Consider the following 16,267-nt stretch of genomic DNA (forward strand, 5'->3'; position numbering starts at 1 on the left):
CTACGGTCGCAGGTTCGAATCCTGCCTCGGGCATGGATGTGTGTGATGTCCTTAGGTTAGTTAGGTTTAAGTAGTTCTAAGTTCTAGGGGACTGATGACCTCAGATGTTAAGTCCCATAGTGCTCAGAGCCATTTTGCTGACAGAGGTAGTTACCATACATGCGGTTACAGTGTTGCCAGATTGCCACTCTTTAATGTCCTTTTTCTGCCAGATGTACTCGCCGGACGAAATTTTGTGAGAGACATTTTTTTATCGCTGGCATGTGAAGAGCCGCCCTGCGAAGGCCAAGTGCACGAATTTCGCTTCACCCTGTATATTGACGAATATGTTCATAATAGTTCTTCCCAGTGGGGTGCTGATTTAAAAGCAATGGGCTAGATTCTGGCACTGGTTTTCAACTTCTCTCTCTCTCTCTCTCTCTCTCTCTCTTACTTTTTTGCTGAGCTGGTGTTTATTCTCTTCACAACTTTCTACATTTTAACAACAATTTTCTAAGAATAGTACCACTTGAGAAACAACAACATGAGGTTGTTACAGAAATTACATGGCCAGGACAACTAATTTATATACAGTACAAATAGCAGTAGTTCCATCATACCTAACATGGTTGATTTTGCATGCTGTTCCAAGTCCTGTATATATTAATACTTAGTATGCAAAATCCTGCCTCACCATGTGAATTTATGTAATAAATTCTATTTTGTAGTGAAATATATCTGATGTCATAGTTTATCAGCGGTAGTTCAAAACAGTTTTATTTGCTACTTATAAATAGTGAAAAAGTTACTAACTGTTAGTTACTGATATTGGGCACCATCTGGTGAAGTCCTATTTGGAAAAAGAATGTGCATTGAAAAAATAATTAAAAAAATAAAAAAATAAATAGAAAATTAGGGCTATACCTACACATGAACGCAATGCCTATCAATGCACTTGTCAAATACAATCTGGTGTCACGTCTAGAGGGCGGTCATATGGTCTCTTTTTTAAGTTTCACAGCAGGTATGCCAACATACTGTCATGGGACCTAGCATCTTAGAACAAAGAAACGCTTATGTTTGTCTGCTATCCACTATTAGTATTCTGTGAAGTTTTGTCAATGCAGCAGCTTTAGGTATGGTGTGTTTTGTACTATGGTTGTGTAAGATATTGGTAGAGGTTGAGCCTGAATTACCTTGTTTACGAAGATGCCAACCTCAGCAAGCAACTGAGTGGTAGCCATTATCAAATGATTTGTGCACTCAACCTTGTTTTTCATTGTGTGTAGCATGCTATTTTCTTTTCTTATTTTGAAATGTGTTAACAAACTGGTCCTGGTCTGTCATGGGGTCAGCATATGACTCATACAATACCAGAGTGGATTGGTAATCCCTATGACCATGTTCTGTTTTTGCAGAAACACAAGAGGTACAGGCTGGCTGACATGTGAGGAGGCATTAGGACTTGTTCCCCTGCACCACTCCTCTCCTCTAGGCACGTTCATTTACTGTAACAACCACCTGATATGTTGTAAAGTCCGGATTATAACGACCATGCTGAGAGTTTTTCTGTAAAGTGTGAATAGTTATTTAAAGTTTTATTTCTACTTCAAGTACCTTTTGGTTCTATCTGCAGCATTGTCAAGTAGGGGGCACACTGTCCACAAGAGTACTCTAAAATATGCTAATCAAGGCTTATATGCTGCAGCTTTGAAATCAGTGTTCTGCAGATTTTGTAATTCCTGAACTAGGTGGGAATAGAAATATAATGTTGAGAAATTCCTTAAGACAGAGAAGCACACAGCAAGAAAATGCTGCCTCTTCTCAACAGAAACAATAATTTGCTAAAAATCTAACTGGAACCAAAAGAAGAAAACAAGGAAGGACTGTTTCAGTGAGGGAAAAAAACTGTTAAAAGTTCTTGCAGACACAACTATTCCTCTCAAAAAATGATAGAGAATAAAAATGATTTGCTCCCTTTTATTATTATTGTTGTTGTTATTTTATCGCCAATCACAATTTTTCCTATCAATTTTGTCTTCAGGAATATACCATCGCAAACTTTTAAATTTATACTTCCAATCATTTATCAACAAAGATGCTTATTTCACAAAAAATATATGCTAATTTCGCCAGAAATGTATGCTAATTTTACGAAAAATAAGTGCTACATTTTCAGGTCCCTATATAATTATGTACAGGGTTCTACCTGCCGGACTATAAGAAGCACTTTTTTCTTCAAAAAATTGCCTCCAAAATTCAGCAGTGTATTATACATGAAATTAATATAAAAATGTCCAGTGTTTGATTTGAAATTCCCACCAATCTTATAAAGGGCCATATATGCTGGGGAAACATATCTCTATCTGGTAACAATGGATTCAACTGGCAGCAGCAGTGCACCAGTGTGTCGAACGTGAGTTGCAGTGATTCACAAGCTTGCTAATACTTCCTGCTTCCACCCCACCATCGCCAACCCAGAACACTGTCTATCCTATGATGCACCACTGAAAATTATGATGCCAGTGGACTTAAGTTGAAAGTGATTTGTGGGGCCACAATCAGAAGATGATACATTGAAAACAATGCCAAAACCTCCCAAATTGCGCCAGATGTTGTTGTTCATGTACAAGACAAGTGCCAGATGGACGAGGCTGGTGTGAAATTATGGATTATCAGAGAGTGGGAGAGAAGGAAAGGTGCTTTATAGATAAGATTTCTCTTCTTGGGCTGGATCATTTTAGTAGTAATTTGAAAAATTCTGTGAAAGAGAAATTGAGACAAGGAAATACAGAGCTTGCTGTTATTCTGCGAGGAGTAACTTCACAATTGCAACCTCTTCATGTCTCGATAAATAAACCATTTAAAGTGTATGTGAGAGATGAATGGAATAACTGGATGGCAAATGGAACCCAACATGAATTCATACTGAAGGGAGTTTTAAAACCACCTACAATCAAACAAGTATGTCAGCGGATAAAACTGTTGTGGTCTAGAGTGATAGAAGAAATTATTGTGAAATCTTTCAAGAAGTGCGGCATAAGTACCGTCCTTGATGGCAGTGAAGATGACAACAATGATGATGGGGAGGAAGAAGAAGAAGAAAAAGGTTCAGATGGTGACTTTCTGGGATTTTAAGGGCCAATTTGGTTTTATAAACCAAGAAGTTTTTTTTTTAGTCTGGCTTTGCAATCTCATAATAATAATAATAATAATAATAATAATAAAATGTTTTTTAAAAAAATGCTTAAAAATTAAGGTGCATCTTATAGTCCATAAAACACAGCAGCAGCCATTAACCTTATGCTCAATCAAATATCAGGAATATGACTGGGAATTCTTTTGTTCTGCAAGCATGTTTCCAAGGAGATCAACACAACCGACAATACTAAGAGGCTATTTGATTGACTAGTTGGTCTCACCAAGTGAAATGTCACATTGTTTACAGGATATGAAATTATTCAGAAACGTAATAATATTATGTGAAAAATGCTCCAGCACAAGAAGTTTAAGTTTGAAAAAATGCTATTACGTGTAAAATCCAATACAGTGTCTTAAAACTAGAGAAATATACTCCACTAAATAAAAATGCACAGTAATATTTAATTTCAATGCCAATGACAAGTGAATGGTACCATCCACATCATTACAATTCGTTGAAGGAAAGTGTAGAACAGTACAAGAAGATTTTTGCATATACCAAATACTGAAGGAGTACACTGGGACACTGGAATTCATTACCAAATGAAATGTTCTATAAAGCATATAATTTTGTTCTAAATACTGTATTAACTTGTCACATTCTTATCAAATGCGACTACTCAATATGCAGAAATACTGGTAATAGAGTTTTAAATAATGACAAGTATCCACGGAATTTATGAGCAATCTATACTGACAAGAAACCTGGGGAAAAAAAGGAGTTGTGTTTATCCCATGAGAAATTGTTAAATCCCATAAACTAGTTCTACAACAGAAAGAAAATATTGTGCACTTACCCCCACACCATCCATTTACACATAATTAAAATGAAATAATAGAAGGAATAGTATGAATGTTAAGAGAGACTGGTTTCAGTATGTAGTGGGCTTGTAAATTTTTGACAGTTTTTCAATATCTATGCTATTCTTTTCTTACACCTTCCAACATTAGTCTTTTTCTTAAATTTGGAGCACCATTAAATAAAATACATCAGTACACAAACTGCAACAATTCACTGGCTATTTAGTTATTGCAGCAATACATACATTATTTTGCTGTCTCAGCTGTGTGTTTTGTAATGACAAATAGAAACATAAAGGCTTGTGCCACACGTTATACACATCACAATATAATCAGCAGTAAATTTTAGGCAGTTTGTGACATCCAAACTATTGCATCAAACAAGTTTGATGGGGAGGTAAAAATAACCTAATCAAATACATAATTGACACTTTTGTACACAAATCTTAGTTAGGCAAGATACTCTTTCACAATGGTGCAGTTGCACTTTCCTCTTATGCAGTGGGGTGGAGTTGGGATACAACCTACAGTCGAAAGAGTAAAATGAATTTATTATGTAATTAACTTTTGAATCCAAGGTGGAGGAACACATCATGCAGTACATTAAACAAGATGACTTACTTCTATGATAACTGGCCACACAGCATGAGAAAAGAATGTAATTATTCTCACAGTGTGTACCATAAGATTTGTAAACAAACATATTTAGCAGCTAATGATAAAAAAGGTTTTAATGCATTATACATTGGTTTATCATACATAAAATACAGCATGCACAAAGGCTTTTGAGAGTTAATATTATGAGAATTTATTTGCCTTACATCTTACTGATTCTACTTATATTTAAGAGGAACTAATTAGGTATAAGAAATTTAGTTTCTTCAAGAATTGCGGGGAAAGTCAAGCTTTATTACAACACCATGAAAAACAATTCTTCTACTTACCTGAAAAATCATTCCTTTCAAAAATTTACTACAATGATTGCACGATGATGGTCGATCAAATGAGTGCATTAGAAATTTATGGTCTGTGCTTTTGCAAACGCTTGGTTCAATATTATCCCTGAAACAAGCCAGATGCAAAGAACTGCTGTGAAGATAAGGAATATGGTGGATCATCATATTTTCAATAAAAAATACAGCAAAAAACCAATGAAAATAATATCTGTCATGGTCTGTTACTTGTAGCAATTTTCTGTTTAGACAAAACTTGGTCAGAAGGTTATATTAACAACTGTCTGCCCATATGCAACTGAATAACACAAATTTTGTTTTTCCAGACATGAGCACCTTAATTTATTGAGGTATCTTTAGTGGCCTGAAACACACTTAAATTCTGGTTTAAATAGAGCTTTTACTTAAGTTATTGTTTTAAAGAAGTTATATTGAGAGGATTTCCTTCCCAATACTATCAAGCTGATTTGGGTGTTAGTTTTGACAAGTGGTACACTAATTTCAGTCAGGATATGAATACAGTAAAAGAATTTGAAACATTTATCTGGAACCTATAAAAAGCCGGTGAACAACGAATCACACTCAGAGTCCCACATGCAGTCCACATGATTACACCATCATTAACAATGTTTGAAACACACAATAATCCACCATCAAAACAAAACTCGCTGAAGTATGCAGGCAATATAGTAACTAAGGACAAGTGATACAGAACAACCCTCAGTTATGAAAGATATGATTTGGCATGCAACAGGTTATTAGCTGGGCCCCATGGGAGTATCTGTTGGGAAGGCGTGGCCTTATGTGCACTACTGATATCTATTACCTTTGTAGTTTGTCTGAAGATGATTTCAGGTTTTAAACCAAGAGCACTTTTGCCACTGTACTTGCAAGCACAGATGTGGCAACTGTACTTGCAGTCCGCCCTGGTACCTGCGTAGTCAGCATGACGGAATGTAATGCCAAGGGGCCCAGGTTAGATTCCTGGCTGGGTCGGAGATTGTTTCCACTCAAGGAGTGGGTGTTGTGTTGTCCTAATCATCATCATCTAATTCTCATCGACACGCAAGTAGCCGAAGTGGCATCAACTCAAAAGACTTGCACCAGGCGAACGATCTACCCGATGGGAGGCCCTAGCCACACGACATTTCATTTCAACTGTACTTGTAAGCACAGGTGTTGCAGCTAGCACTACATTCCTGAGAAGTGTCCACACACAGACCTTCTTTGCTGGTATCCTAACAACTGAATCTGATGACATTAATGATAGATGTTGTATTGCCACCCATCCATCCATGCATCCACCCACCCACCCACCCATTCACACATTGTGCTTCAGGGGACACATTAAAATGGAGAATCTTCGAAGATATGGAACACGTCAAGATATACATAAAGAAAAGAAAGCGACTCTTAGAAACATATTATGTGCACTGTACTAACAATAAATGTAATGTAGTAAATTAACAGAAAAGCCACAGCTTTGGGAGAAAAAAAGAGTTACTATTTCCCGAGTCGAGATAAATAGCTGATGTTGATCTCCTACTGATAGGTTAATATTTACTTGTATAAAATAGCTACCTCTGTATGCAACAATAGAGGTTTATTTACAATACTTACTAGTTATCCAATCTATACAAGGAAAAATCAGTAAAGATAACCAAGGAGAAATGTGGAAATTGAATTAAAGTTAAGGGAGAAAATATAAAAACTTATCATTTTCCAGTAACTGTAACTCTGGCAGGGATGGGAAAAGATTTGGAAGATATCTGAATGTAATAGATAGTTTCCTGAAAACAAGTTATGAGATGAATATCAACAACTGTAAAACAAAGGTGAAGTAGTGTTGTTGAATTAAATCAGATGATGCTGACGGAATTAGATAAGGTAAAGGTGTTGCTGTTTGGACAGTAAAATAATTTATTATGTCAGGTGCAAAGAGGATGTAAAACGCACAATGACAACAGTAAGGAAAGCTTTTCTGAAAGAGAAAAGTAAGTTAACATTACTTAAGTGTCAGGAAGTCTTTTCTGAAAGTACTTGTCTGGAGTGTAGTCTTATTTGGATGTGAAAGAAGGATGATATATATAACACAGGCAGGAAAAGTACTGAAACTTTTAAAATGTGGGCTTCAGAAGAACAGTGAATATAAGATGGGTAAACAGGATAAACACTGAGGAGGTACTGAATCAAGTCAGCGACAAAAGGCTTTTATGACACAACTTCACTAAAAGAAGGGATGACTTGACAGGAACATGCTGAGGCATCAAGGAACAACTGATTTCGTATTGGAGGGAGGTGTGGGGACAGTAAAAATTGTAGAGGAAGGCCAAGCCTCAACTGTAGTAAGCAGGTTCAAATGGATGAAGGCTGCTGTAGTTAGAGATGAAGCGACTTGTGCAGGGCACACTGGTATGGAGAGGTGCCCCAAACCAGTCTTCAGACTGATGACCACCACCACCACCACCACCACCACCACCACAACAACAACAACAAGAAAAACAAAACGAAATACTTGTCAAGCAGCTTTATTATGAAAGTTGCCACTCACCACATAGCTAACAGAAATTTTCAACCCTTGAACCTAGATAATCAGAAAGTTTGAACAAGGCATGGATAATGTCTAATGAGGAATGTTTTTAGCTTATTTTATTATTTTCTTTTGAACTGATGGGGATTCTCAATTTCTTGCTTTATGTTGGTTGGCAGCTAGTTGAATAGCTTTGCACTAGAGTGCATAACATTTTTTAATGAATTATGTCTAGATCACTTCACACATTACTAATTTTGGTTCACTGACTTTCAACAGATCATCTTGATGTTAAACATATGATACAGTATATTTCATTACAGTGATGAGACACAGTGTCTCTGGTGTTTGACATCAAGATGATATGTTGGTGACCTTAAAATAAAAGTATTTGTGATCTAAATTGAACTAATTAATAAAAGTACCAAAATGATCACTGTTTCTTACACAGAAAGTTATTTTTCTTTCTTGTATTGTGACTATGCAAATCACAGATCAGCTAAACCTAATTTTTATTACCAATAATGAAAATCGTTAAGGAGCTAATGTACTCAAAAGTGTGCACAAGAATTCATTATGGAGTCTTCTGTAAGGTGTGCAATTAAACTGCTTTCTTCTGTTATGCTCCAGTTAATGGAATCCACCTTACCACTTTGATGTGCTATAATTTTTCCCCCCAAATTCACATGACACACACTAACACAGACAGAGATGTTCTTAGAGCGCATGAAGTACAACTGAGGAGCCAGGAAGGAAGTCAATCCATAAGAGGCTTCATCACAATTTCCTGCTTCCTTACCTGCCACTTTAATGTGGCTAAACTATAGGCATTTAAAGCACCAGATTGGGTCAACATATAAAATATCACTTTGAAGCACATTAACTAAATCTTAATGTGTTCAGGGGCCACTGGTGTACATATTAAAAACCAGAATTAAATCAGTTGTTTTAATTCTCTTCTCACTTTCACTTCAATAATTAGCTCTCATTACTCTTCTAGCTTTTCACCAGTGTTCATTTGTATTATGTTTTCGCATGATACTTTAGTAGAATTTAGGGTAGTGTGCATCACTATCATAATCAGATTTCTACAAACAGCTTAACTAAGCTTGTTGGGAAGTTGTCCTTTCTGTTAAATTCGGCAATTTGATAACCTCTCAGCAGATTTCTCTGTAATAACTGTACCTCCAAGAGACCTCTGGATGCAGAAGTGTGAAAGCTCTCTGCATGATTAAACTTCTCTTCCAACTATTTTAAACACATTGTGGAAAGGTGTCAGTAAAGAACATTTTATTCTTGTCTTTCCATAAGGACTAGTTGTCCATGATATTTTATAGGTTAAATGTTGACACAACCCATAGTTACGGAAATGGAAGCTGACTCAGAAAGAACCAAAGAAGTCTCAACTAGTTTAATGCAGCTGGTTTGTGGCAAGTGCGCAAGATGTCAAACACTAATGATTGCTTTGCTGTAACAGCCACACACCTGCTTGGCATGTAGCTTACATTAAGAATATGATTGGTTGCCTCACAGAGGTGTCAGCCAGCTTGCTATCCTCGTGTTTAAGCCAAGATCACTGCATTTCACAATGCACAATGTTCCACTGTAGTGCCTAACAATGGTTGTAGATATTGTAAAAACCCAGATTTATAAAGAATATGCAGTTACCTCCATCTTTCACAATATGCTTATTTCCATTATCAGCAGGCAAGAAATGGAGGAACAGATGAGAAATATGTGGCAAACCTAATCTTGGTTTACCAGTCTTGGTAGGCTGGAACCTAACATCTGAAACACACATTCCTATCACCACCTTTCAGACACAGTTACAGAAAGCAATTGCTCGGCTAACAATTCTGCATTACTATAATCCATTAGACATACAACAAAGATGCAGTGTTCAGTGGTAACAGATATGCTGCATGGTGAAGGTCATGTATAGTACTGAAGGTCTTTTTCTGCATTATTCAATCATTCACATTACTGGCAAATCTGTGCATTCTGCATCTACAAGTGATATATTGTAAACCCTATTTTTGTTGGCCCAAGTTCTCCTTCAAGGATAATTTAAAGCTTTCATATGTCAAAATTCAGCATGTGGAATGCTTCCATGCTTTCAGGGCTGACAAGCAAGCAATGAAGAGTAAAAATAATATCACAGACATTGATAAATATATTCCCCAGTCCAAAGTTGTCCTTACTTTAAACTGACCAGTTCCACATCAAAATGAACTATTGTGTGCATGAACAATGAAGCACAAGCAAATTACTAGTTAAAAAATATTCATTAAGTGTAAAGCCAGACTAAACATAATATATGTGAAAGGAGAATGTGTCATGGAAAGTAATGAGGAAGAAGAGTTGAAAAATATTCATGAAACAAGAAAAGAAGAGAAAATAGGGATTTGAAGCAATTAATGGAAAAGAGTGCTGAACACTGAGTTATTGAAGTCAACAGTGGAGGCAGAGGGAAGATAACATGAGAACAGAAATATGGAGATAATGCTGAAACATAGCAATGTACAGGGTGTACATAAAGCCTGGGAACACTTTCAATTATTGCACAAGAACCAAATATTGTACAGATATCATACATACGTCATTTTGAAAAGAATCCCTGAAAGTTGTGTTTTTTGTTTTTCCATGTATACTGCCACAGCGTAGTTTGGTAATTTGCCAATAGTCAGCGTTAGTCGCAAACACGGAGCTGCCGCATCGATGGATCGGCTGTGCTACAGAACGGGACAGCTGTTTCATGAAATGGCCTCCTCAATCACCAGATCCCACTCCGTGTGACTTTTTTTCTGTGGGAACACGTTAAAGATCTGGTGTATGTACCACCTCTACCACATGATATAGCAGAGCTCCGAGAGAGAATTTGGGAAGCAACTGCCACAGTCAACAATGCCATGCTGGAACGGATATGGCAAGAATTTGATTCCTGTATTGAAGTCTGCCAGGTCACTCATGGTTCACATAAAAAATAAATAAATAAATAAAAACTTTTCACAGTTTTTCTTCAAAATGCAATATGTATGACATCTGTACAATGTTTAGTTCTTGTGTAATAAATAATTGAAAGAGTTCCTCGACTTTATGTACACCCTGTATACGGGAGGATGTTTAAAAAGAAAACAAGCCACAAGTGTTAACATGGCACAGTGGCTTTTAAAAAGCATGGAAGAGGAGCTGGCAGGCTGTGGGTTGAGGAGTTTACTACTTACACAATTAGAGGTGTGAAGTAAGTGTGCAGGGAACTGCTGTCATGCTCTAAACCATGCTTTGTAATACAATGCTATGTGTCAAAGCTACGAACTAAAACAATTACATTCAGCTTAGCACTATCTTAATCGATGGAAATGGAAAGTTTTCTTTCTTTTTTAGGATACTACTGCTGTAGCTCTGGCATGTACACCACAGTTCAGATGTAAACACACAATTCAGGAAAGATCTCAAGGCAGGGTACACTGCTCAGGTCAAAATAGGTAACCATTTGTAAAGCAGCACAACAGGCCGTCCACATTTTCCGTATAGAGCTGCAGCAAGTATAAAATAGGTTATCAAGGTTAGCGAGATAGAAATGTATAAAAATATGAGGACTACAGCCAGAAAATGAAAATAAATTTCCATTGCTAATACATCACAAAATGAATATGCTATAAATGGCCATTTAACTGCTTCATGAGTAAATAACCCTAAGTCTGAGATGTTTGATATAATGTGCAGATATATTCAAGTTATGGTTAGGGTAACAAAATGTTTCTATACAAATTTTTAAATATAAATTTTGTACTTACAATGCTTCCTCAATTGCTTTTATGCACTTCCTTTTAGCATCATCTGTGCGAGCGTACATAGTAAAGGCAGTATGTTCACCTTTTTTAACAAGAAACCACTGGTAATTCCACCTTGAATCTTTCCGTAGGATAGCACGATTAATAGTGTTTTCAACTTTGTACTCACTTAAGTAAAGGTACTCCCTAAAAGCATAAAGGTCACCCTGAAACCAAGAAAATACTCTATCTAGAACATGCATCTTCAAACACTAAACTGAAAGACTGAATTATTTCCTGAGGAACCAACATACTACTTGGACTAATCCTGAGAGGTTTTAATATGTCTTCAAAGCTAATCATTCCAAGATATTAAACTCATATTATACTACAGTAAATTATACTAAGAAACACAAGAAATTTTGAGCAGTGTGACTAGAACTAGAATATGTTAAATAAATAATGACTGAATCTTGATCATGAAATATGCATTATGCTTTTAAAGTTTGGCTACATGGGAATAGAATTGTTGACTATATATACAATGAATATAAAAGGCAAACTGTCAACAAAGTCAACTAATAAAACTTTTCAACACTTTAGTTTTACACGGGCACATATGAAGTAAGTGTGGCATGAAGTTATCTCTGCATGTCAAAGAATAAGATGATACAACTCAACAGACTGTTTTCAAGGCGATGAATACTAAGAGGACAAGAATGAGGTTACAATGGAATACAGAGGGACCAAACTCCGGATGAAAATGACACTACCCCAAGATTATAAGCTGGAAAGAATATGTAGATGTACATAAATATTTCAGGCATCTCACTCCTCACTTCAACTCTACTGCCAACATGTAAGTCATTAAATTAAACACACTGAAATACGTACATTTTTAACTTCTTGTGGCAAAACGAATAATCCATCAAATTTCACATTCACAGTTGCACAAATCCTACTGCTCCAACTGACACTTCGTTACAACATTAAAATCTTCATGTCACTGTAGTTAATCAAATGACCCATATCTATACAATGTTCTGCCACAGCTAACTTCCCTGGCTGTAGTAAGCACATGTATCTTCTGTGTTGTACACATCTCTCACAAACAGAATCTATTGTCTGATATATAAATGACTTATCACAATTTCCACACTGAATCTGATACAAACCCACCTTACGAAGAAATAAATCATCCTTCACAGAACCGAGTTAAGGCTGCAATCCTTACAGGAGGCTGGGAGATTGTACCAGCGCAATGTAGCTGTACAGGTGGTTTCAGCTCTCAGTGGTCTTCCTACGCCAGTTCAAGCAAATTTCAATGCGATTCCTCCAACAACACCACACCCAATCACCTGTCCTGTCCTCCTCTCATTAAACACATGTCACTATCCAAATGTTTGTATGCAGGGCATCCCTACTAAGCATCTTCAGGTGCATTTTCTCTGGTTGTTTAGCAAATATTTGTAATTTCATTTTTGCAATATGTACATGACTTGGTGCCCCACTGCAGACTCCTAACTAAGGTACGAACATATGGGATTGGTTCCCAAATATGTGAGTGGCTCGAAGACTTCTTAAGTAATAGGACCCAGTATGTTGTCCTCGATGGTGAGTGTTCATCGGAGGTGAGGGTATCATCTGGAGTGCCCCAGGGAAGTGTGGTAGGTCTGCTGTTGTTTTCTATCTACATAAATGATGTTTGGGATAGGGTGGATAGCAATGTGCGGCAGTTTGCTGATGATGCTGTGGTGTATGGGAAGGTGTCGTCATTGAGTGACGGTAGGAGGATACAAGATGATTTGGACAGGATTTGTGATTGATGTAAAGAATGGCAGCTGACTCTAAATATAGACAAATGTAAATTAATGCAGATGAATATGAAAAAGAATCCTGTAATGTTTAAATACTCCATTAGTAGTGTAGCACTTGACAAAGTCACGTCGATTAAATATTTGGGCATAACATTGCAGAGCGATATGAAGTGGGACAAGCACATAATGGCAGTTGTGGGGAAGGCGGATAGTCGTCTTCGGTTCATTGGTAGAATTTTGGGAAGATGTGGTTCATCTGTAAAGGAGACCACTTATAAAACACTAATACGACCTATTCTTGAGTACTGCTTGAGTGTTTGGGATCCCTATCAGGTTGGACTGAGGGAGGACATAAAAGCAATTTAGAGGCGGGCTGCTAGATTTGTAACTGGTAGGTTTGATCATCACGCGTGTGCTACGGAAATGCTTCAGGAACTCGGGTGGGAATCTCTAGAGGAAAGGAGGCGTTCTTTTCATGAATGGCTACTGATGAAATTTAGAGAACCACCATTTGATGCTGACTGCAGTACAATTTTACTGTTGCCAACTTATATTTTGTGGAAAGACCACAAAGATCAGATAAGAGAGATTAGGGCTAGTACAGAGGCATATAGGCAGTCATTTTTCCCTCCTTTTGTTTGGGAGTGGAACAGGGAGAGAAGATGCTAGTTGTGGTACGAGGTACCCTCCGCCACGCACCGTATGGTGGATTGCGGAGTATGTATGTAGATGTAGATGTAGATGTTATTCCTGTTAGTCATTTATTTCCATTCTGGTAGTCTGAATCTATGGATTTTGTTCGTAATTATAACAATGCTGATCATTCACAAACCCAATCAACCAGATAACCAGACAGTGATTGGCATTCATTCATTCAGCATTTCTCTGCTCAGCTCGTATAGCCCCATCTTGTTTGGTTTGTGGAAAGTTTATTTCTAGATGCGACAAGGATACTCCTGACAGAGACATCATGTATACTATGCATGCATTCAAAAATCAACTTATGATTCATTCAGAAATCAACTTAAAATGTGTTCAAAAATGTTAAAAAACCAACAGGGATGCGTTTCAAAATCGCATGAATAATCAATAGACCAACGTGTGCTGTGCTGAGTACTTTGTGAAACAAGTTTTTTTTTTTCCTCAAGAATATGAATTCGGCGTCCCCTTTTCCTGGTAGGATCTAGCTGCTTGCTGCGACTGCTTGCACAGCCAACAGACACATTCCTGTAGCCAGAAGCGGGAGAATCTAGTACTCAAATGCGACTCAACTGCGCATGTGCATGGGCCCGCTCGTAACTGCTAAAACAAATCAAATGTAAACAGTTGTGACTTCACACTCATCAGAGGCAATTTGTTGTAATGAAGCATTGCATAGTCTTCCTAAAGCCTTTGACACATTTTGCTGTTGGCAGACGCTTGCATGAACACTGTGTGCTGTTGTTGTATATGGTGCATTTCCTTTGCAATTTAAGTTATTTCCGTTTTTTCCTCTCATTTATGTTTTATTGATGAAGTATTATTCTGCAGTAGCAGGATACAGTAATATCCTTTGTTAGAGTATCAGTTTTTACCAGTCAAAACTATAAAAATTTAACAGACAACTAAAACAATGAAAAATTCCCAGAATTCTACAAAATTCTTGGGTTTTTCCCAGTTTTCTCCCAGATGAAAAAGTTCGTGGGTTTTTCCTGAATCTCCTGGTTGTTCCGGGTCATATACACCCTGTTATAACATTCAAGCAATAAGGCTGAAGTTCTTATTAAAACTCACCCGTGTTGACTTAATTTGCTTGCACAGCAGTATTATTTTATCAAAGATGAAAACATATCTGAAACAAAAGAAGTTATGAATGATTTCAATTTAAGCACATAAAGAAACCACATTGAATTTCAGTATGTCAAAGAATGAGAATTGCAAGTGCAATCTGTGAAAACTTTCTATGTCTATGCATTTCTTAAAAATTAATTTCTATTGGGAAATGAAGCTGCAACAATAAGGCTAAAATTTCTATGAAACACTTTTGCATTTATTTGTGACAATGTGAAAATACTGACATTATAAGAGAATCCTTCTGTCCCAAAAATAGGCAGCAACCAAGCAAAACGGGGCATGCAGGAAGAATGTCTGCCAGATCATATATATGGTCAGAACATCCAGTAAATATAATCTTATCCTAAAAATTATTAAAAGAAGATATAAGAGAATAACTTTTGAAAAAAGCAGCAAATAAGCATACCTGCATTTCACTTTCTGGTCATCATGAGCCTTAATTCGCATTTCCCCATCATACAACAAGCGACCATAATCTTTCAACGACTTATTTTCTGGCAAGTTCAAGTCTGATATACTATCCTGTAAAAATTTGTAAAATTGTTGCTATACAACAAGACTGAGCCATTATAATAATTAATATCAATGATCTACTAAAATTATATTAATGAAAAATAAACTTGAAGATAGTTACTGGGCAGGGAGGCCATGTGACTCTATACTGGCTGTCAGTGTGACAGTCAAATGAAACATGAGCAAAACGTGCAGTATCAGTCCATACGATTGCAGACTGAGCATCATGTCTGATGTGTGAAGTACTTCATCTCTATGGAAGTGCAAACAATGTGCTTTCTCATGGCACAACATCAAGGGTACATCCTGGTGCCATTAGTATCTCGATTCAGGGAAAGCAGCTGCCACAAGAGACAAATGATGTGGGCAACAATGACTTCAGGATAGGGGCCACTGTTGACTATTGTGGATTGTAACAGTCGAAAGACGGGCCAGGACAATACTGACAGATGAGCTCCAGGAAAAGCATTTTTTTGTAGGGTATAGAAGTTAGTTCCCCTGTTTGACACAGGGCACAGTAGTAAGCATTGGTTCTGTAGTTACTGCATCAGCTCTCTCTCTCTCTCTCTCTCTCTCTCTCTCTCTCTCTCTGTGTGTGTGTGTGTGTGTGTGTGTGTGTGTGTGTGTGTAAGTTTTCTTGGTTAAAGTTTTTATTGTCTTGTAGATACACCAAATATTGGAACAAATTGAGCCATAGACAGTTGAGTGCATTGTGTAAAACTTTTCTCATTAAATATGTGGGAGATACAGGAATGCAGAGTCTCACAGTAGTAACATCCAATAAAATGTTCTTGGGCTTCCAGTTGTGTCAAGTGGCCATGAGTGTTTGACTCCTCAACCATTGTCACATGGGCACAAGATACTGTC

At 37.1% G+C, this 16,267-nt stretch overlaps 1 protein-coding gene across 1 annotated transcript in view; it reads right to left on the reverse strand.

The window, feature by feature from the left end:
* LOC126184588 (protein vav) overlaps positions 1 to 16,267 on the reverse strand; it is a 163,635-nt gene that overhangs the window by 53,335 nt on the left and 94,033 nt on the right. The window contains exons 9-12 of the mRNA XM_049927024.1: positions 15,294 to 15,409; positions 14,828 to 14,885; positions 11,262 to 11,464; positions 4,926 to 5,043 (exon numbers count right to left, since the gene is read on the reverse strand). Of these exons, the coding sequence (XP_049782981.1) occupies positions 4,926 to 5,043; positions 11,262 to 11,464; positions 14,828 to 14,885; positions 15,294 to 15,409 (495 nt within the window). The remainder of the gene's footprint in view (positions 1 to 4,925; positions 5,044 to 11,261; positions 11,465 to 14,827; positions 14,886 to 15,293; positions 15,410 to 16,267) is intronic.

This window comes from Schistocerca cancellata, chromosome 4 (genome assembly GCF_023864275.1).
Source record: "Schistocerca cancellata isolate TAMUIC-IGC-003103 chromosome 4, iqSchCanc2.1, whole genome shotgun sequence".
NCBI classification, from domain to species: domain Eukaryota; kingdom Metazoa; phylum Arthropoda; class Insecta; order Orthoptera; family Acrididae; genus Schistocerca; species Schistocerca cancellata.